Source organism: Petromyzon marinus, chromosome 19 (genome assembly GCF_048934315.1).
Source record: "Petromyzon marinus isolate PM22_M1 ecotype Great Lakes invasive population chromosome 19, UKy_Petmar_22M1.pri1.0, whole genome shotgun sequence".
NCBI lineage: Eukaryota > Metazoa > Chordata > Hyperoartia > Petromyzontiformes > Petromyzontidae > Petromyzon > Petromyzon marinus.
This window is the reverse complement of record NC_133685.1, coordinates 5,523,946-5,548,969: the sequence shown is the minus strand read 5'-3', so window position 1 is coordinate 5,548,969 and position 25,024 is coordinate 5,523,946. Positions and strand designations below refer to the sequence as shown.

The 25,024-nt window shown below is 46.6% G+C and overlaps 1 protein-coding gene across 4 annotated transcripts in view; it reads right to left on the bottom strand.

Moving 5' to 3' along the window:
• Window positions 1–11,403, bottom strand: part of KIAA2012 (KIAA2012 ortholog) — a 33,456-nt gene extending 22,053 nt beyond the window's left edge. The window contains exons 1-11 of one of the 4 annotated variants that reach the window (XM_032957233.2): window positions 11,291–11,403; window positions 10,338–10,500; window positions 9,456–9,887; window positions 6,697–6,844; window positions 5,823–5,993; window positions 4,788–4,960; window positions 3,493–3,558; window positions 2,852–2,987; window positions 1,910–2,028; window positions 569–1,112; window positions 130–270 (exon numbers count right to left, since the gene is read on the bottom strand). In XM_032957233.2, coding sequence (XP_032813124.2) covers window positions 130–270; window positions 569–1,112; window positions 1,910–2,028; window positions 2,852–2,987; window positions 3,493–3,558; window positions 4,788–4,960; window positions 5,823–5,993; window positions 6,697–6,844; window positions 9,456–9,887; window positions 10,338–10,442 — 2,035 coding nt within the window. In that variant the 5' untranslated portion in view covers window positions 10,443–10,500; window positions 11,291–11,403. Of the gene's footprint in view, window positions 1–129; window positions 271–568; window positions 1,113–1,909; window positions 2,029–2,851; window positions 2,988–3,492; window positions 3,559–4,787; window positions 4,961–5,822; window positions 5,994–6,696; window positions 6,845–9,455; window positions 9,888–10,337; window positions 10,501–11,004 lie in introns of all 4 variants that reach the window. The other 3 variants (XM_032957232.2, XM_032957231.2, XM_032957234.2) reach the window with 3 other exon arrangements.
• Between the last annotated feature and the right edge of the window lie 13,621 nt (window positions 11,404–25,024).

Below are 25,024 nucleotides of genomic sequence, written 5' to 3'. Positions count from 1 at the left end.
GTAGTAAATTACTGCACAACTGACAAAATCTGGGACTTTAAACATGCCGGGAAGACTTATAAATTTCCAAGGACAGTGACCTCAAAAAGGGGACATTCCTAGGAAAACCAGGATGTATAGAAACCCTACCTATGTCCTCTGGGTTGATGAAGATGTCTCTGCCGGCCTTGTCGCCCTTGATGCCCATGTCTTTTGCACCCTTGCCTCCCTTGTTGCTTGTCGCACTGTCATGGCTGCCGGGCCCCTTTTTCCCAAGAAGCTGCCACTCATCTGAAGGATGAGGGAAATGAATAATCGCAACAAATATATGTATACACCGGTATCCCCACATACATATCTTTAGATGAATTCAAAACAATTGTTATTTAAATCATCCGAAATTTCATATCGAGCCACGATTTTCAGATTTTTCATGTTAATCCAAGAATCTAGAACAGATTCCATATTAAATTTTATTAACATTTACCACGTGGAAAACCATTTGAAACACTGTGGCATTCCCCACACATTGACAGTTTACTGTCCCTATAGTTAAATCGAATGCAAGGGTGCTTCATTTAGTGCTTACATTGAGAGCTTTCACCTGCAGCCATCTGACCAACAACTGAAGGTCCCTCCATATCCGTCGCTCGCCTGACCGGTTGTCCTGAGCTGCTGGCAACGACCGCATCACCCCAGTGAACGCCTGGCACTCCATCTCTCTCTTTAGCTGCACAGACAGGCTCATCTCCAGGCGGCACCGAAACTTGAGCTTTGGTCGCTCCACGATCCGGGGAACGATCCCGCTGCGGCTTGACGAAAGTGGCAGCACCTTGGTCGGCTCGTGCCATTCTATTCGTTCCAGCGTCTCTGGCAACTTGGCCATGTCGGGCGCCGCCTGTTGCTGGTTTTGCCCGGGCCGCCTCGAACGGTGTGACGCCTCCCCGGGTGGCCCCCTGTTTGATTAAGCCCCACGTGGGAGGCCTGCCCTGGGAGATGGACGGCAGCAGTGGTTGGGGAGGTCCCTTCCTCTGCTCTGCCTCCCCCTCTGTGTTATCCCCGGCCTGTTGCTTCTGGGGAGTGGCAGGAGGCTCCATCGTAATGAGCGGCAGCTTCACGCCATCGGACGGCGGCTGCCAGTGCACAGAAACACACAAAGGCGCGGAGGTGGTTTTGCTCACGGGAAAATGTGCATGCGCCGCCACCACGTCCATAAGGGTGATCTCACACCGTTAATTTTAGAACGTATACAGTCGCGGTCGCCGGTGATGATAGTGCTGGTCTTCGAGGTTAGACCACGTGTCAAACATTTGTTCCCTCAAACAAGTGTGATCCATTTCCAGGAGTTGAATTGAAGGAAATACCCGGAGCAATTTGTGGTGGCGAAAGCTTGAGAGAAGTAAGGCTCAACACGTGGCCTAACCCCCAGAAGAAGAGCACATTTTGCTCATACTCTTATGCTGCTTTACGCCAGTGTCTTACGAGCAATGTCAAAGAAATTGTTGTTGGCCATTGGATAGGGGTTAGTCGGTAATTCAGGTAGAGTTATTAGTCATTAACAAGAAGACAGGGCCTCCAAGCCAGAAGTGCAGGTACAGCAGTCTGTGGTTTGGCCCTCACTTGTGCCAGCGAGTCATCAAGTGCAGTTAAGTCAGTTTAAATCAGCAAGTGTGAATGAGCATAATGTGGTGTTGGTACAGATGTGGATTAGCAACGCGTTGCATAGATACCTGCCGAAAGGCTTGCACACTTTCGTTTTAAAACAAATTGACCTCATAGAAAACAAATGTGATCGTAGCATGCTGGCTACCAGGTGAAGGGCCCAACATATATGTTACAAGTCATCTGGTTTACAGTACCAGCATATCCTAGTCAGTTACGTAAAAGACAATTTAATGATGTGATAAGTATGCCGATTCAGATCACTCACTGGCTTTCTTGCCGGTTCCTTTGAGATAGTCTCTGTGAGAGCAGGAAAGCGCGACATCCCCCTGTCCTCCTCTCCATGTCCCGAGTCTCGTTTGTCCACAGCCACAACCTTCGCCGAAACTTGTAAGTGTCAAAAGACAAGTTTTTCGGAAAATGTGTTAAACTTGGCAGCCATGTAAAATCGCATTGAATGAGAAAACCGTAAGGAAAAAAAACAACAACGTTGAGATGTGTGAGAGAACTCAAATGACGAAACATGTAGGATGCTGATCAGCACTAGATGCTGGGTTTGGGAAACCTGTCCAACAGTACGAGTGAAACCTATCTAATATGTGGCGCTATTGGGGGATACTGTAATATTGTCGACGTCTGTGAAATAAACTTTGATATCCGTGTGCTGATCCACAGATAATGGTGGATAATAGGATGGATGAATTGGCACTTCAAAATCACACTTTTGGGAGACTGCTTTTGATTGACTAAATGTGAGTAAGGAGCCATCTGCAGATAACAGGATGTGTCACAGATCGACAGAGCCTGTGGTTAATTAAGATACAGGAAATCTTACCACAGACAAGTCGAGGTGCATTGTATTTCAAAATGTGATCATAGGTGATTTATGATGCCAATGATGATGTTACTATTCCTGGTGCTGATGATGAAAATGATGATTACTATCACCCCATTAGGTGTTTTCAGGTTGTACCACATTCAGGAATGGAATATTCAGTTTTTAAAGAAGCCTCCAGCATGTAAGACTAGTGCCAAACAACACGTGGTACAACCCACATACTCACCGGGTTGTACGACCAGAAAACCTATGGGAATGCTATTCGGCACAACCTCGAAAAACCTACGCAGTGATCATTACCATGTCAGGATGATGCATCTTGCCGTAGAGTGCAATAAGTCGGCATGTAAGTCGTTAAAGATGAAAACTTACTGCCGACATTCCTGCGGTTTCCAGCGAGCGAGCCACCATAAAATGATGCGAAGGATCTGTTTTCCTCCGGGCTGCGGAGATGAGAGGTGTCAATGAGAGTCCGGTGTAGTGGTGGGGGTCTCTCCCGCACTGCGGGCTGCAGTCAAAGGCAAGGGAAATAAGAAAACAAAGGCCATCTTTTTAAAACACGGTTGTGCGGCCATAACAAAGTCAACATTTCACCTACCCCGCATTGTGTAAGAACTTGAGGACATTGAGAAGAATAAACGTAGCTTAGCTCGTCTTCAAAAAAATAATATATTTTTTAAACCCAATATATAATGTGTATATTCTACAATAACATCATATAAATGTATAGCCTTTTGTTATTCCATAGATGCATGAAAGCCTCCACGTTGCAGTGTCAGTCATGGGGGTTGATTGACCATACCTCCAACATCAGAATGCTTGTCGGTGCGGGTTCATGAAGGTGGGTATTATGAATAGTTCAGATATCGCTCATCATCGACGCAAGAGCGTTGCCTGGAATCTCAAAGTACGTCAACCGTGTTCATAGCGTAGTTTGCTAAACACAGTTTTATAATAAAGCAGTATGTACCAAAGCACAATGAAAAAATGTTAACTTAAACTTCTCCACTTACTGATATATGAGCACCAATAGGAGGTAGCCTGCTGGATTTTAGGGCATCAATCTTGTTTATGGTTTCCTGTAGACAGATATACAGATGCCCTTTAGGAAAAAAGAACAGGTGAAAGGCCACTGAGGCTAAAAGTCTCTCTTTCAAGGGAAACCCGGGTCACAAATCAAAATCGTTAGTTCATTTGGCATTCGTGCCATTCTTCTAGCACACGTCTATCAAGAAGGTGTGTTTTCACAGACGTTTGTGGTCTGCGGTACTTTCACAGTGGGTAGCAATGTTTCTACGTGGATTCACCCAATTAGGTTAAATAATACATTGCCGTTCGCATTCACAAATAAAGGCAAAAAGTAATCAAGCACGACTTGAATATCAACGATTTAACATGTAGGCTATAGTACAGACATTGGACAGGAAGTTCAAGATTAATGGGCTTGCATAATGCGCGTGCATAATGAACGTTGATTCATGAATCCCCCCCAACTTCGTTCAAGAAGAGCGCACAAGTGTTGTTATCACATCTACGCCTCTATTTAAGGAACGAAACAGGTGGACTTCTCCACAAATCTAACTGTCGCCTGATGAAGCTAGTTGTAATTACTGGCGAAACGTCGTACTCAGATTGTAAATGTTGTGGCTTGGCTCTCCAACACACCGGTGTGCTGTACTCGTAACGAATTGGCCACGTTCTGATTACGTGACAAACCTTACTAATTGGCTGTGTCGGGTGGTGGCGGGTTTAACAACACATTTATATATTTACACGATCTAACCCAAAAAAAACCTGTATTATGAACCAGTAAGCAATGTAAAAAAATAATTTAAAAAACCTTAAAAATAAAAGTGTGAACTGTAAGAGTTTACATGTTTACATCCAATTTAAAATATTATTTTTAACCGATTGCTCCACCACTGATTTCTCCATCCATGTTGAGGACTCGGCCTATCAGACTCTTCCGTCTCATCCATACTGTAACCAACCACAGAACAGCAGGTGATGACACATCTATTCCTGTTTCTTCCCATCTCGCACTGCTCCTCTTTGGAATTGCAATCGATTCTCTCTTTTCCCCACGTCATGTAACCTTGCTCAATTCAAGAGGTGTATTTACTATTTTCTATAACTTAGGTTTTCAAAAGTGATTTGTTGATGATAAAAAAAAAACACTCAGGAAATAATAAAAAAAGCTTTCTCCATCGAACCAAATTAAAGTGCTTTACATCTGATGGTGCCACTTGAAAAATCCATCATATTTCAGATTCAAAGTGCAAATGTGCCACAGCCTCTGTGACTGCACCTTCACGATGCAATCCTGAGATGAAGGCTCAAGCTGATGTCCGTTCGCAGGCTGATCAAAGCATTTGCCGATAACGCCGCACTGGCCGCTGTCAGGGTAACTTGAGGCACCGCCGCCGTCCGGCAGTGTCATCTGCTTGCCGGAACCCTGCTGCTTCTCCTCCGTTTCATCGCCTGCAAAGGCACCGCGTGCCGTCGTGATTAAGGAACACACTTCAAGGTTAAGGGGCCATCAGTCGCTGGGTTTCCATTAAAGAAGTAGGAGAAATTAGATCAGAGTGAAGAGCTGGCACCACTGAGATCCTGGGTTCAAATCCAGGCAAGCGCCACCTGTGAGTATAATGGGTTTCTCAAGCACAGCGAGTTAATGGTCCCAGCCCGATCGCCTCAGGGAACGAGAGCTGAAAGTGTGATTTTCAACCACGTGGCGTTGAGTATCTCTCTGCCCTCCCTGCTTTGAAGAAGGGCCATTGCCCAAAACGTCGGCCCGCCGTATATTTATCCGATGTAAGGCCGTGTTCATCATAGTGCATGTGGTTACTCACTCTAAACACCGAGTTCTCACACACATCTCGTTGTCATTGTTTATTTTTCCCTTCCGGTTTTCTCATTCAACACGACTTACATGGCTGCGAGGCGTTTGAAATGAGGGGGGTGGCCGGGGGGAAATGACCACAAATGATGACTTACAACTTCTTCTTAGCCCGGCGCCTAAATCCCTCTGGCCCGCGGGCACCCGTGCAATTGCGCCACCCGCACGCTCAATAGCGACTTCACGATAACTCTCCGATGCGTTTCCGGGCCGTTTCCACGTGTCGTCGGGTCCGAGACCTTCGGCGGGAACTGTTGATGCAACGTCGGACATTCTGCCAAGCAACTCGCGGTAAGCCCATCAGCACATTGGAGAGCTACATGCAGCACAACCGTGGAAAAAAAAATCTACGTAGTACAGTAGTAGTACTACTACTACATCACGACGCTCTCTGGTAACCAGGTAATTTTTTTGCGTGTTTTGTTTTGGTCACCGTCGGCATACCGCTCGCATAGCTGGCAACGGTCCTGCATAGCAGGGTAGGTCCGGGCGCCTGCAGCATGCTGCTTGTGAGCTGATACGGCTGCGGCGCTGCAGTAAGGTCATAGTGAGCTCTTCTGAAGGCGCGTGGGCTCCACCTGCCCTCCCGGTACAGCGTGGAGTATGAAATCCGACCTGTTCATAGCCAAAATAAGCACAGAGTGGGAAGGGAAAAAAACACATATTATGGCTGTAGTGGTGATTAAAGCTGCAAGGATTCAATCAACTGTCACCATTCAGGGTTGTGGTTCGATTTCAGAGTTATGTTTGCAACACTTGAGGCCTCTAGTGGCTGGAAGGTCACGTGGTACTCATTAAATACAGGTATACAGTTGACTAATTGTCATTTGGCTCTCTAAACGAAACAGCCAAAATTTTGACTCTTTTGAGTTGGTGGTCTAAAACAAGGCTGTGCGCATTGTATAAAGCAGGTTATATGTAAGGCATAATGGTCATTTCACTATCCACTGGTTTTCTGTGTCTTCACCAAAGACAAAGTTCCTCCGTATATTCCTCACAGACTGTTGGGGCAAGTGCTGTTACCAAGCACCTATGAAGGTCGGTGCGGCACACGAGGGGGTGGGGTAGCCAGCACCACGCCCGACCGCCTTTGTCTCCCCAGTGGCGATGTTTACACACCGCACCAGGTACTCATTTGAGGCTGAGTCGACCTCGGGGAGGCCCGGGACCGGTTAGGATATTTGTCACTTGGTGTTGACCGTAAGGCGGGACTCGAACTGTGAGGCCGCCGTGTTCGTGGCACTAACCGCTGCACCGTCGTACCCCACGCTGTCTTCTCACCACACACTCCACCGCAGAAAGGTCCGAGGGTTCGCACCCGAATTGTGGAGCTTGAGCAGCAACGCCTCATCCCAGGAGTGAAACCAGTTGCAGAGGTAGCGGCGTGCGGAGTAGCCCGGCCGGATCCTGCTCGCCTTCGCCGACGGAAGGGACTGGATGCTCGGGCAATGCTGGCCTCCCACAATCTGCACACACAGACGCCTCTTTTTTTCCATCGCGTAACCAAGCCGTGCCGGGGCTGTGCCGAGTTAGCCCGGGGCGGCTCAGAAATGTCTTTTTTCCACTGCAGAACCCGAGCCATGCTGCTGACGTCACACGAAACGAACGAGTCTATGACGCGGTAACAGCGAGTTCTCACTGTACCAATTAACATTACACGCAATCCACGAGTTAAGGCGCATGCATGATGATCGTGATTAACTCGGTCACTGACCCTGTTTGGCCCCCGAGTCAGATTCAGATGCCTTATGAGGCTCACGTTTCACGGTTTTGTTCGAGCTCAGCTTGGCAATTAGCCAGTGGAAACCTACCCACACATACCGTGAGAGCCCCACGCTGGCATGGCTGTGATGTGCCAGTGAAAAATGGATAAGAGAGAGTCCCGTTGCTCTCAGGTGCCCTGGTGAGAGACGTTTTCCGTATAGCCGCAGTAGACCGTGGGGACAACACTGAAGTGCCAATATCCTGCACACTCGGGTGTATATTTCTTTGTGGAGAATAAAATACTTCCCTGAGCCACCCATCAGAAGGGCGAGTTGAGTCTGCAGGAAGTGCGCGAGGAGCCAAGGTCTACACATGCGTCATCATCAGGCTCATAATTCATGTGTGGTATGACACCGAGCTCTCAAGATAATACCGCCTGGGGGAGCATGTTTGGTACAGAGCTATAATAAGATGCACTTAAAGCCCCATGTGTATGTACTGGTAATTATGTCTAAATTAGCCTTGCAAAGTGGCACTTCTTTCAAAGGGACCCCAGAGTGTTTTCCCATGTCTTTTTTTGCAAGCACAACCCATATTTCATTTTCTTTAGCTAGCTCTGTGGCGTTATTGCGATATTTTAATGAACAATTATTGCTATACTGTAAACCATGACTACATTGCTTCCCATTTTGGTCGTGATCCGTTTTGAAAAAAAGCAGCATAATGTTGGATAATTGCATAACAGATCAATGAATTATAGCCAGAGAAATGTGCAAGGGGCTGTTCAAATAGTGATGAAGCGGCCGAGTAAGCATTGGTTATCACATTTCTTGTCTTCGGTCAACAAGAATGTTGGTTCAATGATTTGACTGCTGGAGGTCTTTTAAACATGTTGTCTTAAGTGCTGCAATTCTGTGGTATAAACCTTTCGTATTATTGATGTTTTGGCACACTACATGATTCTGCGTAACCAATAGGGGCGAGAAACAATTGATTAATGTAATAACAAATGTTTTAAATTGTGTAAGAATCTATTAATTTATTTTTGTACGTGCTGTATGAGGTCGATAAAATGGTACATTAATGAGCTGCGCTTTGAACCCGGCAACCTGAGTTTGATTCCTGGCCATGGCTAACAAGTGGCTTCAGGTATAACGTGAACCCATCCCGCACAGCGTAAAAGTTAAATAACTTAACAGCCTATTCTCAATCCACTGCTGGTGAAATGCATCACGTGCCATGTTGGTCATGGGAGCTGTTTGCAGGTTGGTGAAGCGGGGGGGGGGGGGGGTGACGAGGTTTCAAGTAATGGTTCGGATATCGCTAGCCTGTGATTTTAGCTGTGGCCAGAAATTGAACTCAGGTCGCCGGGTTCAGAGCAGTGTGCGCACCACTGTGCCACTACGTCATCAAGTTTCTATTTGCTATGTTCATGCTACAGCACTTGTCCAAAGGCCACACTGGAAAGAGGACAACTAAACCAACAATGTTTCACACTGTTTGGCCTGGCTACTGTGCAACCTCTCAATCAATGTTTACTCAACAAAGTAGCCAATGGTTTCAAGCCCAGAATGTTTGGCCTGGTCGACTGAGGATAGTGCCACAGTACTGTTTGCCACACTCGGTATGGAACTACCTCAGGAGTGTCACGAGAGTTTTCGTGGCAGATAAAGCCCCAAAAGCTGGTGCTGACGAGTGCTTCACTTACATGGGAGCAGCAGGTAGAAATTGAGTTTGATTGGAAAAAAATTCGGCAAAGCTACCAAATTGTTTTTTAATTCAATGTAATGGTATCCCAGACTACCCGTATTGTTATCCGTTATATTTATTGAATCAATGACATTGAACATAAAACATATATATAGGTAGCTCGGGGGTCAGGGTGTTGAGCCAGCACAGCAGAACGACGAGGGTTGAAATGTGGGTCCCAACAAACTGTGATTAAGCCACATTACCAAGCGTAGAGAGTGGATGGTCTCAACTCAGTGACTGGACCAACTAAAAAAAAATCATCATATTAATTTAGGTTTTGCATTTAAATGAGCTAATGTGCAGCTTTAAATAGTTTTTATATCTCGGTGTGACTGGCATGCAATTAATCCGCCTCTGCAGCAGCGGGGGGGTGGGGGGGGGAAGTGCACCCCCTTCAGAGTGTGGACAATAAATAAAGGTCACTTAAATAGTGCTGGCGGTATTTCTGTGACATCTGCTTCCGCTGACCAATACTCACGGGGGTGGGGGGGGGGGGGGTAATGCAGTCCTTTGCCAGAGTTCCGAATGAACACTTTGTCTCGTGGCATTACATTATGCCAACAGCACAATTATAATAAAAGTGACGATGATGACCGAACAACGAGCGTGGCATTATCTCACCTGTCTGCATCCATATATCAAGATCGCATCGGTCAGGTCGCTGAGGGTTTTCAGTTGTGCGGTGACGGCGTCCGCATTCCTGTCCGGGTGTTCCGGCCTCCTCCGTGCCGCCCGCGCTCTTTGCTGAAGGTGAGCCTTGTGGTTGAGCTGCGTTTGCTGGAACAGCAGGGCCTGCTGATTCAGATGCTCCTGCTGGTGAGGTTGGACCTGCTGGAGGAAGCTCTCCGGCTGCGGGAGACTGGGCTGGTGGCCACGCCGCTGGTGACGGCGAACCTCCTCCTGGTAGAGATGCGCCGGGTAGGCGAGCTCCTCGGAGTAGAGGAGGAGAGGCCCCTTCCGGGTGGTGTAGGTCTTGGCCAGGCCACCGGTGGGCCAGTAAGGGCAGCGGCATACAGGGTGCCGGCCTCCCGTCACCCGCCAGTTCAAATAGTCCTCGGGGATTGTAAGGGAAGCAAAAATTACACAAATAACTTTTGCCAAAAAAAATGTAACCATGGGCAATCTGGTAATGCCTGGGCTGCAATTTGTACAGGTGTTGGATAGTACAAAGCAAACCTCAGGAAGTGGAGGCCATCTCGGCCAGGATCAGAACACAAACTGCCCCTGCGGTGAAGAGCAGACGATGCCTCATCTGCTTTATTGTCGTCTGATAGGTAAGTTATGCTGCTGATAATGCTTGTGATGAAAATCCTGCTGCTGCTGCTACTGATGATGTTACCCCCAGCAGTTTCTGCTAATTGCATGATGATGCTGCTGCTGTTGATGCTGCTGTTGCAAATGCTGCTGCTGATCACAATGGCATACACCACACCTTACATGAATGCAGATGGCTTTGTGCTGTGGATGAACGTGCGTGCGTGCGTACGTGTGTGAGAGAGTTACCTGAGGCTCGAAGTACACCTCCACCTTCTCCTGGCCATTCCGAACGAGCAGGCCAATGCCTCGGCTTAGCAGGGACAGGGGCATTCCTCTGTCACTGGCCAGCATGACGCCTCAATGCCGGCTCCCTCCAGACCAAACCAACTCCTCCTTGTCTCACGCTTGACTGGATACAAGAGAGAGTGCCAACCCTAATTAATGGCCTCGCGTGCCATTTGTTTTGCTATCAAATTAATGAATCACATGCCCGTGAATTAAAATGACAGCGTGTCACACGATTAGGTTTTGTGTTAAATGTCAATATTCTGGAATCGTTAAGAGAGACAACATCGCGCCCATGCGTCGTGTCACCGAGCAATTGACATTATCGTGAGCACGAGACTCTCCGCAAAGTAAAGACGCGCCCTAAAGTTGCGGTAATAAAGTTACACAAATTCGGCTGCTCACACACCACAATACATAACCTACACGAGGGGGAGAGGGTGCGTCTTATAATCCGGATAAAGAGGGTGGATGCAGTTTGTTTGATAACAATTGTGACGAACACAACCGGTTACACCGACGCAATGAATGGAGTTCATCACATTAACTGAGTTAATGAGAAATTACACTTTTTTTTTACATTATAACAAGCTTGTTTTAAATAAATAAAGGTGTCAATCTTACGTACAATTGTTACACTGTACCTTTCCTCCAGTTGAACATAAAGTGTGGTGTAACGGGATTACTTGTTGATGACCCTGATTTCATATTCCAACATAATTCTTTACCACCCCCCCTCCCCCTCTCACGAAACACTCATCAACGAAAAAAACTATAGCATTTTTGACACTGCACTAAAATAACACTTCTTTTACAACGCTTTTATGGACACAGCTAACCCCCATTTACCCTCACAAATCGTATCGGCGTTATCTGAAGGGGGGAAAAAAAGTAACAACCCGAAAATGTAATACCAATTAAAATACACCGTGTTGAGGAGGAGGAGGATGATGATGATGATGAGAAGAACGCGAAGCGTGCGTTGTGTTGCCGACTGCAATGCATCTCCAACCTCCCACCCACACCACCACCACCACCACCAAAAGCCCTCTCTCTCTCTCCTCGCGTTGCCAGGCTCGGGAGGGCTCTGTAACTACAACGCCAAAGCTCGGCCGGCCTTGTGCACAATTCACTTGTGCATCATTGGCTCGCCTTCTTTTCAAAGCAATCTTTTTTTGCATTTAACCCCCCCCCCCACCCCCTCGTGGAAGAAGAAGAAAAAAAATCGCAAGCCACCGTTGGGTAAGATCTGTAAAGAAGGAGGTTTTGGCTTGCGTGGCCTTTTCTTGAATGAACCGGCACCCAACTCTCTCGCCTCCCAACAGATAAATGATTAACACGACGTCTACTTAAATCGCAATGTAGGAAAGTTGTTTGTCCGTTGCGCAATATTCCTCAAGGATCACCGCCTCACCACCCTCCCAGTACCTCATTCTCTGCAATAATTGATGTGTGTGTGTCTCTCTGTGTTCCATAATAGAGGGGGGGGGGGGGGGTTTGGGTTAGATCGCGTAAAATATGTGTCGTGAAAACCCGCCACCACCCGACACAGCCAACTAGTAAGGTTTGTCACGTAAACAGAACGTGGCCAATTCGTCACTAGTGCAGCACACCGGTTGTGTGTTGGAGAGCCAAGCCACAACAATTACAATCTGAGTACGACGTTTCGCCAGTAATTACAGCTAGCTTCATCAGGCGACAGTTAAACTGTCTCTGTGTTGTTGCCCCGAGGGATCTTTTGTCTTTGTTATTGTTGTTGTGTGGGGGAGTGGTGGCACAGCGATTAGCGCGCTGCGCTACGAACCGGTCCTGGGCCTCCCCTAGGTCGACTCAGCCTCAAATGAGTAACTGGTGCGGTGCGTAAACTTCGCCCCTGGGGGAGACAAAGGCGGCCGGGAGTGGTGCTGGCCACCAACCCCCTCTCGTGTGCCGTGCCGGCCTTCATAGGTGGTGCAACTCGCCAACAGCACTTGCCCCGACAGTCTGTTAAGGCCTACACAGAGTGGGATCTTTGTCTTTGTTGGTGTTGTTGTTGTCGTGTTTACGAGCCACGGATCTGCCTCGTAAAAAATATATATAAAAAAATTGCCGGGCAAAACTGGCTCAGCGGGGTCAACCGTGTCAACGAATTACTGAAAAAAAACACTAAAAAAATAAACCTCGCGAGAGCGAAAGGTCTGATAATGTTATACCGTAGATTTGAAGTTTTCGTGACTGCAATGATCCATATACTCTTTGGTTCTTTCGGTAAAGTCACGTAGGTAAAAAATAAAATAAAGTTAATCAAATCACGACGTTTCGGAAGCAACACAAGCCTCCATCATCAGGTGCTGTGACTATCCCACCTAATGACGAAGGCTTGTGTTGCTTCCGAAACGTCGTGATTTGATTAACTTCATTTATTTTTTACCTACGTGACTTTACCGAAAGAACCACAGAGAATGGGTAATGTTATACCGTATTAAGACTCACCCCCTGCTACCAAACGTGTGTCGGTTGTCATCATGAACGTTACATTTCTATTTAAAGCTTTCGTGACTGCAGGGATTCATCTTCTTGGTTCTTTCGGTAAAGTCACGTAGAAGGGAAATAATAAAATAATAAAAAAATACAACATTATTAAATCAAATTCTCACGACGTTTCGGCCACAACACAAGCAGCCGTCCTCAGGTGAAGAAACAGAGCTGTCTTTCCGACAGCTGGGGTCAACCGTGTCAACAAAACAGAGCTGTCTTTCCGACAGCTCTGTTTCTTCACCTGAGGACGGCTGCTTGTGTTGTGGCTGAAACGTCGTGAGAATTCTATTATGTTCTATTTTCATTATTTTATTATTTCCCTTCTACGTGACTTCACCGAAAGAACCAAGAAGATCATGAACGTTATACAAACGTGGTCTCGTCACGCAACACGCGCCACTCGCACATCAATCAGCAGATTAAGCAAAGACGGAACCCCGACTTGTGATGTAAATAATACAAGGGTGCAGCACACGTGAAGTAGTAGCAATTGATGGCAACAGATGGCAGCAAATCACAAGCGGAACAACAGCCAAAAAAAAAGCACGCACTGTACACCGCGTGTTCCTCAATGTTTAGCCAAAGTGAAGAGCAAGGTGGAAGAAGCAGCAGCAGCAGCAGAAGAAGAGGCCGCATTGTCTTTATTTCAGTGGGAACCGATTGGAACGCGCCCGAGGGAGAACATCCCGAGCATAGAAGGAGCGATGAAATCCTTTGTAACAATGCCGATTATTACGCATGGGCCCGCGATAGTGATGAGCGGTGGGCTGCGGTTTTGGGAATAAAAAAAGGAAAGATATTACATTCACCCCAGTGGGATTTGACCATGGCAGATGATGATGGTGATGGGGGCCCATGTAAAACTCCACCAAATTGCCCACGTGTCTGGGTTTGGTGATGGCTGATGCTTTAAAATGTTATGCCGCCGTGGATAGTGTTTAAATTCCCGTGTGGTTTTGTGTGTGTACCGTTCCGGCCTTCATAGGTGCTCGCTAACGGCACTTGCCCCTACGGTCTGTTAGGCTACACGGGACATCTTTGTCTTTGTGTGCAGGGAGTGGTGTCACAGCGGTTCGTGCGCTGCGCTACGCACCTGACCCACCCGAGTTCGATTCCAGCTCACGGCCAACACCAGTGACGATTATCTGAACCGGTCCTGTGCCTTCTCTAGGTCGACTCAGCCTCAAATGAGTACCTGGAGCGGTGTGTAAACATCGTCACTCGGGAGACAAAGGCGGTCGGGCGTGGTGCTGGCCACCCACCCCCTCGTGTACCATGCCAGCCTTCATAGGTGCTACTCGCTAACAGCACTTGCCCCTACAGTTTGTTTAGGCTACCTTTGTCTCTGCGCGACCTGGAAAACAAAACACTCAACTGATTTTAACAAAACGTTGATAACATAAAAAAACGCTTTTCATGTTTTGATTGCTCGAGATATAGAATTACAGCGAAGTTTTTTTTTTAAAACCCTGTATTGGTCAAAAGACAATATCCAGTAGTGTTTCCAATTGGTTTCATTCGTAGCCAGTTGTGTTTTAGTTCGGCTAATATTGTTGTTGCCTTTAGAATAGCCTACAACATGTATTTGTACGATGCTGTTTACAAACTGCCTCAATTTACTCATGACTACCAAAAAATGTGTAGCAACGTCTGAAGTGGTATTATATTGGGCCAAATAACAGCCTAACTTCAACAATGTGCAGATTTTATTTACATAACCTGAATTTTGTCTATACATTTTCCCTATTATTTTAGTGGTGTACCGTATTCATACTCATGAGTTATGTATTATGCAATTTTGCATTGAACTATTACCCCATTGAGAATAGGTTTTCCCCTTTTTTCTGGCAACAAAACAGGTGTTAAGATGTTAAAATACCAAACTGAAACCTTTTACAAGGAATCATGTCTGCATTAACCACAATACTTGTGGTCAGAATGCAAACAAAATAGATACTCTGATAATATATGCATTGTCCTTGAAACTGATTGGTCCACACCAGAGACAGCTTTCTTTTGGGCCTAGTCTCATTACTCTGATAGTAGCATTGTCTTTGTGCTGTACGCCTTTTGGCGTCCTCTGGTCTAACACCGTTTGAGACTAGGCTCAAAACAAAGCTGTCTTTGGTGTGGACCAGTCAGTTTCAAAGACAATGCATATATTATCGGAGTATGTTTTTTTGTTTGCATTCTGACCACAAGTATTGTGGTTAATGCAGACATGATTCCTTGTAAAAAACAGTTTCAGTTTGGTGTTTTAACATCTTAACACCTGTTTTGTTGCCAAAAAAAACGGGAAAACCTCTTCTCATATTTTGGTACTGGCAAAGGAGGTCCCATGAAATGACCCCATTGTGTAAACGGGGAGGGCTCTTGCCTGCCTGTAAACGCGGCATTTCACCATCATTGATTCAAGCAAACCTAACTCTGCTGATGTGGCACTGTGCTGAAAACAGTCCACTTTGCTTGCCTTGAAACAATGCTGCTGAAAGTATTCACTCACAGAAGTCCGTGCGGCTGATGGATTCGCTCCCAAAGTCCGTGCGGCTGATGAATTGTGTAAGAAATATATTTTTTGGGAGACGGATATGTGAAGCAGACTGGTTATTTATGTTGTTTTATATATATACTGTGCATGGATCACCATGTGCACAGTATTATGGACTCTTTGTCAGTGTTGCCCATGCAATTAATGACCACACAGGAACTGCAGGTGTGGGTTAGAGATTACACAAGTGAGCAGCGCTAGGGCAATTGTGAAACCTAAAGGCCAGTGACTTATAATGCCGCCCTAGGTGTCTGGCCATCGGGGGTGAAATTCATCCATGGCGGGTGGTGTTGGTGCTTCGAGCTATTGCTCACGTGTGATATCGTGCAGAGATCTCAAGGCGCACTGGGGTGACAACAGGCCAGGCTATAAGCTGCCTCAAGACCTCAACCACGTGGGGAGGTTGCATTGGTTATTTATTTATTCAAGCCTTCTTTAACGCCGCACAATTATTACCGCTTATACAGAGCACACATTGGGCCGACGTTGGAATACCGATGTTGTCTGGGATGGAGTTTCCATTTCCTACCTCGCTGCCTTTGAGGTTGATCGATGATTGAGCGCTCACCAGATCACTCCAGTAACTCGTGTACAGGCAGTCGGTCACCCCCTTATCACTGTTTTGTAGTGGTTGATTTCACTCGGACAACTTTTGTCTTTCTTCCAACACCACTTTATTTACAGTTATCCACATGTCCTCAATGCTCCACAGTTCCCTTGTTGCCACAGCTCGCTCGCCGTGCTTCACTCGACTCGCTCGCCGCCTTTGTCTCTCCAATCTCTACTTCTCCGTCAGCTCCGATGTCTCTGTACTTCCCCCACTGCTGGCTGCTTCGTCTCCGCTCTTCGCTATCACTGTGCTCTCTCCACTGCTAACTGCTTCGTCTCTGTTCTCCGCTCTTCGCTATCACTGTGCTCTCTCCACTGCTAACTGCTTCGTCTCTGTTCTCCGCTCTTCGCTATCACTGTGCTCTCTCCACTGCTAACTGCTTCGTCTGTCTTCCGCTCTTTGCTTTCACTGTGCTCTCTCCACTGCTAACTGCTTCGTCTGTCTTCCACTCTTCGCTATCACTATGCTCTCTCCACTGCTAGCTGCTTCTCTCTTCAGCTGCTCCACGTCTTGCCTCGTCCAGCCCCCGACTCCAACTCCCCGTTTCTCCTCGCGTCTCCCCCAATTTATCCCCGCTCTCATTACACCCCAATTAATTAGCCCGCAGTCCCAACGACGCTCCGCGTGCCCGTGCGCCTGTTACCTCGCCAGACTTCAAGACGCCACTTCAGCCCTGACAACAACACCAGCCAATCACAGCCGTCCTTGGCTCCCCAGCTTAATTGGCACAATCGTTACCTCATCGTCCCAATATGACCCCCTACTGTCCTGCTCCCACGCAAACTCACCAATTACCCCCCATGCGCCTATTTATTCCACTACATCACCCCCCTCCCATGATGAAAAAATCTAGCCGTCTCGGCTACGACCATACTTCGACTTCCGGGTAGTGGAGCACAACACGGACATAACAATAACAACAATGCATCGTGGAACTTTGTACAACAACCGTAAGAGACGTAGAGTTAACGGAATGTTCTTCCTTGGGAGCGAGTTCCAGCTGCCGGCCCATTTCCCCTGAACGGGACACTGTGGGGCAAGCGCGGGGAATGCTCCCCTGTTAATTCAGGGCTGCGTCCGGTCCTCGACGCGCGCCCGTCCCTGTCACAGCGAGAAAGTGCGTCCTCCTGGTCCATCGCCGGGTATGCTGCCTGAGCGAGGGCCAACAGCGCGCTGCGGAGCGCGAGGGGGGATTCCGTGCCCTCCCGCTTCCTTTGCTGGAATCTACGTTTGGCGACCGACCGCGGCTCGTACACCTTCCGCATCGCCGCGAACGCCCTGTCCAGCGTCGACCGGACGGCGGCAGGGATTCCATTAAACGTCGCCAATGAATCGTCGTCGAGGGCAGTCGGCAGTGCCCGCAGTGCGTCGCTCTCAGTCCATTCGAGCGATTGATATGCCGCTCAGAACCGTCTCGTAAACGCTGTCCAATCGCCAACCTTGGCCTCAAATCGTTGGACGTGAAGTCGCCGTCCCGCTCTCGAAGGTGGTGCTCCATTGTCGTCCGATTCAGTTTCCGTTCCCCAGAAGGTGCGGGTCCATCGTCGGCGCGTTCCAATGCCACGGGAACAGCTGCCGGACGACTTGACACCGTCGATAGCACCCGCTCCGTCGTCATAAAGCGGTCAAATGCCTCCGTCAACGTCGCCAGCCTGGCCTCCCACTGGGCCAGGAGGACTCCCCAGTCACCCGACGGCCCCGGGGTCTCGGTCCCGCTTGAGCCTCCATCCCGCTCTGCAGACACTTGCTCAACCAGGTCCTCCGGAGGAGTAACAGCCACTTGGCCCGACACGGGAATCGCGTCCACGTCGTTGCTGTCGTCGGACGAGTCCGTCGGCACGTTCTTTCTCTTGGCCGATTTCTTCGACATGTCGGCGTGGTTTTGTAGTAACCTCTAACACCAAATGTAGTGGTTGATTTCACTCGGACAACTTTTGTCTTTCTTCCAACACCACTTTATTTACAGTTCTCCACATGTCCTCAATGCTCCACAGTTCCCCTGTTGCCACAGCTCGCTCGCCGTGCTTCACTCGACTCGCTCGCCACCTTTGTCTCTCCGATCTCCGCTTCTCCGTCAGCTCCGATGTCTCTATGCTCTCTCCACTGCTGGCTGCTTCGTCTCTGCTCCCCGCTCTCCGCTATCACCGTGCTCTCTCTATTGCTGGCTGCTTTGTCCCTGCTCCCCACTCTCGGCTATCACCGTGCTCTCTCCACAGCTGGCTGCTTTGTCCCTGCTCCCCGCTCTCCGCTATCACCGTGGTCTCTCTACTGCTGGCTGCTCCGCCTCTGCTCTTCGCTCTCCGCTATCACTGTGCTCTCTCCACTGCTAACTGCTTCGTCTCTGCTCTCCGCTCTTCGCTATCACTATGCTCTCTCCACTGCTAACTGCTTCGTCTCTGTCTTCCACTCTTTGCTATCACTATGCTCTCTCCACTGCTAACTGCTCTGTCTTCCGCTCTCCGCTATCACTATGCTCTCTCCACTAACTGCTTCGTCTCTGTCTTCCGCTCTTCGCTTTCACTATGCTCTCTCCACTGCTAACTGCTTCGTCTCTGTCTTCCGCTCTTCGCTATCACTATGCTCTCTCCACTGCTAACTGCTTCGTCTCTGCTCTCCGCTATCACCATGCTCTCCCCACTGCTAGCTGCTTCTCTCTTCAGCTGCTCCACGTCTTGCCTCGTCCAGCCCCCGACTCCAACTCCCCGTTTCTCCTCACGTCTCCCCAACTTATCCCCGCTATCATCACACCCCAATTAATTAACCCGCGTCCCAACAACGCTCCTCGTGCCCGTGCACCTGTGACCTCGCCAGACTTCAAGACGCCACCTCAGCCCTGACAACAACACCAGCCAATCACACTTCAGCCCTGACAACAACACCAGCCAATCACAGCCGTCCTTGGCTCCCCCCAGCTTAATTGGCCCAATCGTTACCTCATCGTCCCAATATGACCCCCTACTGTCCTGCTCCCGTGCAAACTCACCAATTACCCCCCATGCGCCTATTTATTACACTGTAGTTTTATCCCTACCAAGGTTCCCGTTCCCATGAACTTCACGCGCCGATTCCTCCACCCATGCGGTGTGTAACCACCACAATGCAGGTCAAAACACTTCTCTGTCTGCTGCCTTGCACTGCTGGAGTTTGGAATTCACTCCCATCAACTCCTTTCCTAAGTTCTTATATCCTTGCTAAATTCAAGGCATGTATGAACTATTTTATCGTTACACAATTAAGTGCTTTTTGTTGCTGGTTTTTTTATGCCTTGGGCCTGTGCTCAGCAACTATACTGCACAGTATATTGTATTGACACGTGTTCATTGATGCATAGAACCCGTTGAGAAGCAAAGATCGGAAGTCATTCCTTATCTTGTGAGCAATGTAGTTCAGATATGGCTTAGGATGATGGCGGAAATGACATTATTGATTGTATCTCTTATCGCTGCATCAGATCACGTTTGCCTGAGACAACAATACTTTCCTTATTTCTCAAATTTCAACTGCCATCCGTTGGGAAAAAAATGAAGGTATTTTCAGGAATAGAAACAAACTGCCGGTGCTAAGGAATGCGAGTACAAAATCTCAGCATTCAATATTTATGGGTTTTGATCCTTGAGCTCGGGGAGACATAAATGAAAAACTGCAAATGTATTGCATAGTCAATGCATTTTTGTTCGTAGTCTTTTCATGCCTATTGCCAATGACGTAAAACCTTCAGGTTCCACTGAAATACCCAACTGTGTATCTGGGTGCACAGTTCACGCACACACTACTAAATTACAAACGTGCATTCTCTGAAACTTCACCGCGGCGTGAGACGGCGTGGTAAAATTATTGTATGTGTTCAACTCAAGGGTTCAACGGTACAATGCATATTATAGTGAACCTCGGGCATTACCAATCTTAGGCTTTATTATGTAATCATGTGGCCAGCTGGCTCAGAGGTCAAAGGACTGATCTGGCACCGTTGAGATCCTGGGGGTTTTGAATCCAGGCAGACAATCTGTGATTAAACCGGGTTCCCCGAGTCTTGAGCATTGATGGTCTCAGCCTGTCGCAATGACTGCACAAAAAAAAACACCAATCACATAAAAAAACAATCATAGCAGAGTTTACTATGATAAAGTAAACATATAGCAGTGTATTAGCATTTTCCTCACATGTATGTTGCACAATCTCATGGCAGAGTTTACTATGATAAAGTAATAATATAATAGCAGTGATTCATATTCTTGGTTCTTTCGGTAAAGTCACGTAGAAGGGAAACAATAAAATAATCAAAATATAAAACAATGCAATTATCACGACGTTTCGACTGCAACACAAGCGATCATCATCAGGTGTGAAAACCACACCTGATGATGATTTCTTGTGTTGCAGTGAAAACCACACCTGATGATGATTGCTTGTGTTGCAGTCGAAACGTCGTGAGAATTTTATTGTTTTATATTTGTATTATTTTATTGTTTCCCTTCTACGTGACTTTACCGAAAGAACCAAGAATATGAATCCCTGCAGTCACGAAAGCTTTAAATAAAAAAATAATAGCAGTGGATTAATATTTCCCTCACATTTACTCTGCAGAGTCCAGCATTCCAAAATCCTCGGCCTTTTTGATTAAGCTTTACATGTATGACGCTGCCCATGATTGGGAGATAGAAGTTGTAGTTGGGGTGTCCCAAGGAACAAGCGATTACGAGTCAAAGAAATCCGTCTCACCAAATGCAAATTATAACATTACCACATGCGTACAATGATGGCCAGTAGCTATTGTACGCATGCCAGATTTTGCTGGCATATCACCATAATAGGTAGAATGGAGCACTCATGCTGGCCTTTCAGTTCACTTGTTCAAATAAAGTGCCAAAGAATCAGATGTAATTGCGTACGTCCTTCCAAAGGTCAAATGTGTAAATGATGAGAACATCCATCATAGCAGAAGCATTCCTTTCAAATACTTACCCTTCGTGCTAATAGGATAAAACAAATTCCATGAGGTAACTGGGAGACTCAGAGTATAGAGCGCTGAGCCGGCACTGCTAAGATCCCGAGTTTGAAACTGGGCAGCCACCCATGATTAAGCCAGGTTCTTCAGTATAGCAGTCACCAATGACAACACACAAATAAATAACCGTAGTACTTGCATGTTTTCAACTAACTTTGTTACATTTTAGCAGTGGGAATTAAAACATTTCCAGTGTGATCGGCGGCCTCATAGCAGTGTTTATCGCAATTTGCGAGCCTTGCTGCGTACATGATAAAAGGCCACTTGAAGAAATATTCTTTGTTGTTGAAAAGTCCGATTAAAAGTCTCTTCCATGGCCATACTCTGACTCAGGGTGGTTGCTCTTTGCCGGAAGACTTATGAGTGGGTTATTCAACTCGTTGACGTAATGCGTGTATTGTAGCTAAAATTGTAATAAAGCGGTGAAAAAGACAGGAAGGTTGTTTAAAAGTATTTTAAAAAATAACTTCCCTTAGTATAAAAATTACAATTTCTCAAGTGTGTTTCTATTAGGCATACACAACTTGCCAACAGGCATACCAACGTGTTGCAAGTCAAACACGACCTCATTTGATTTATTGAGCCTGGCGGTAATAGCCAGGGCATGAGGGCAGCAGCACATCTAGGTCCCAGTTTTAAGTAAAAATGAGGATGTCTAATCATTCCAGTTTGCCCAGAGGTTTCTGGTTTCATTAACTTTTTCTTTTTAATTGCATACTTTTTTCTCGTTTTAAATTGGCCCAAATTACTATAATAGAGTATTATTGCATGGGGCACCATTACCGAATCATGCTCAATGCAGGAGAGGCTTTGATGTGCCTTTAAATGACCTGGCAACTCGAGTCAGGATATTTAAAAAAAAAACTTACCACAAACAAACGGTAGGCTTACATTTATGCATCCTTGAAGTGAAATTTATTGTCGAGCATGTGGAACAAACTCTGGACAGCTGTTTCATATGTATGGTGTACTGTATATTTCAAATTTAAACATTCTGTTTAAGCAGTGTGTACGATCAGGCCTTGACATCTGCTTTACAGCTGTGGTTGAGCATTGGTCTTGTCAAACAATATAATTGCCATGGGTGGTGTTTGAGGAGGCAAGGGTTTGGCATAGTGTTTTAGGAGGCAGCTACAGTATTCTTCTGGCTTCACTTTCCCAGAATTCCCAGAAATGTGGGAAGGCGTTTTCAATCAAACAGCCTCATAACTGGGAGTGGAAGTGGCAAGATTGAGTGCTCCTTTGAAGCACAAAGGCAAGACTTGCACGAGTTTTTTTGTTAAATTGGTATTGCTGTTTTTCATCAAGTAAAAACCGCCTTTATTACCCCTGTAACATGGCTGAGTGATAGCGTGTTTGCTGCTTGCTGAAGGGGTCCACAGTTTGATCCCAGTAGCTGCCCTGGTTAATACTGTGGGCGTATTCATGAGTAACATGTGTAGTCCGCTTCAAAGTTAAATATCCTGTCATACTTTTTTGCACAAGACAAGGTCACTTGTGTCAGCTTCACAGTCCATATTGAAACAAAAATACCCACAAATTATTTAATCAGGTAAAACCACATGGCAACGTCATTATGATAGTCTTGCGCTACAAGAATGGCACAAAAACATAATACGCAGGATACATTTCTAACAATAATAATTTACAGCCCTTTGTCAATCCATTGCTGAATGAAGGTTCCCCATATCATGCCAGTCATGGAGGTTGTTTGACCACACTTCACAGCGGTGGTTAGCTCATTTGGGTGAAGATGGGGGCTAGAACTGGATCAGATATCACTCACCACCGATCTTAGCCGTGGCCTGAAATTTAACTCGGTTCGCCAGGTTCATATCGCAGTGCGATAATCACTGTGCCACCCTTCACCCCTATTGCCCCTATGCAACGATAGAAATGTCACGCAAATAAACCATTTGTTCCGCAATCAAGAGTGGCTCAACTTCAAATAGATAAAGAAAAACCTTGTGCGATTAAACCTTTGTAATACTCCAAGCCACTGCATCAACAAACAAAATAGTTGTACGATGTAGTGCATTTATCTACACAGTTCAGCTTGACTTGACAGTTCTCAATCACTCCCATCTCACGAATGCTAGGAGTCGAACTTTCCAGTAACAAGCAGTACCAAACGTCAGTGTCAACTGTGCAAATGGATGTTTGTCTACAAGTTAAGCTTAGTAAGCAAATCTGAAAATGTTACAGCAAGAAAGATTGTCATTGTAGTTCAGCTCGCGACTGAGATGAAACAGGAAATATCTCAAATAGCAATGTCCTATCACCCACATAACTTAAAAGATATTGGATATGAAAAGTAGTAAAATAATGAAATATTTCCTTTAGAGGGCATACGGTATGAAAGCATATTATATATATTTAAAAGCCAACTCCACATCTGGAAACTCTTTTTGCCTCATAACTCAAGTTGGACAACAATGTTGCCAGCAAGATCAGGGATAAAAATCCAAACCAGACCAGCAATAGCAAGGTTTCTCAAAGAGTGGAATGGTGGATAGAGGGGCAAGCCCCGTAGCATAACCTGATTTCAAGTAGGGGGTTTAAAAAGTCTGTGGGAGGACGCGATACATAGATTAAACAAACGGCAAGCGCTTAAAAAGACCCGAGCAGTGTGATACGATCCGCTTTTGCCAATCCTGCATTCTGTCGTAGCTTTCGCAAGTTTCGGTCAACACACACAAAAAAACGCATCAAAAGCACCCATTATGCAAAACCGTCATCAGTTTCTGAAGAGGAGCATCGTTCTTGGTCTTCTTGCCTATAGTCATCAAAATAAATGAGCAAATGTGACCGACGGACAAGCAGCAGTGGTACAGATACACAACTGTATACTGGTTTCATCGTGATTACGATGCATTCGTATAGAACAATCTGCCTCTTGGAACCATATATAATACATTTGAAGTCTCTACTTCCACACCGTGGGCCCCATTATCTTGGTTATGCCAACAATAATCGAATCTTTACTCTTTGGTTCTATTCGGTAGTCACGTAAAAGTATAAAACAACAAAAAATAGAACCGAAGAGTATGGATCCTTGCAGTCCTTGCAGTCACGAAAGCTTCAAATCTAAAATAATCGAATCTGTAAACGACGAGATGGTGATGACGGCGTTTTCTTGCTGTTTACTGCACCCCCTATGCATGAGACATTTTCGATGTAGAATGACTTGAATATAGGAATGTGGAAGGAGGGCTGAATCCAGAGCCTAATTTGAACGTACCTACAAACTATGGTTTTCATCTTGTTCGGTAAACCCTCATAGATACAGCAGTTTGTTTTTGCATAAAAATACATACAAACGTTTTCAACACTTTATTCTGTTATTTTCTTTTACGTTTTCAGAGTCCATCCCTGGCATATTTTAATCGTTTTAGATAAGGCTCCTTCTCTGGCTGATTCAGATGCTTAAGGAGCTGTTAGAAGGGGGTGGTTTTTTGTTTGGGAGCTGGATACAAGAAGAGTGGAGGAGAAAAAGAGTGGCAGGGAGAGGGTGGGGAGGGGAATGCTGTGGTGGTGGCAGGGAAGGTGCCGGCCGAGGGGGCGAGTTTGGTGGTGCTGGTGAAGGCGGAGGGGGGGGAAAGTTGCCCTTTCAGGCGCCAGGGTCGAAACCCTACAGCACAATGGCCCGTCGGCTCGAATAACAATCTATTTGTGTCTCTCCTTTCATTCCGCTGCTCTTGGTGCAGCCCAGTAGCAGAAAGGCAAATGAAGGCAAAGCAAGGCAAGGCGAGCACGTCAGCAGCCAAAACCAGCACGGCATCGGCTACCCCAGGAGTGGCCAGTCACGCTTGGCATGCGGACGCGCGCGTGTACGTGTGTGTGTGTATTCTCACATTCCAGTGTTACTCCGAACTGCGCCAAACACAATTGTTTTCACCCCCCCACCCCACCCCGACCCCTGCCATCCACACGACCATTTTTTTTAAGCATTGCATGAAACCAGACAA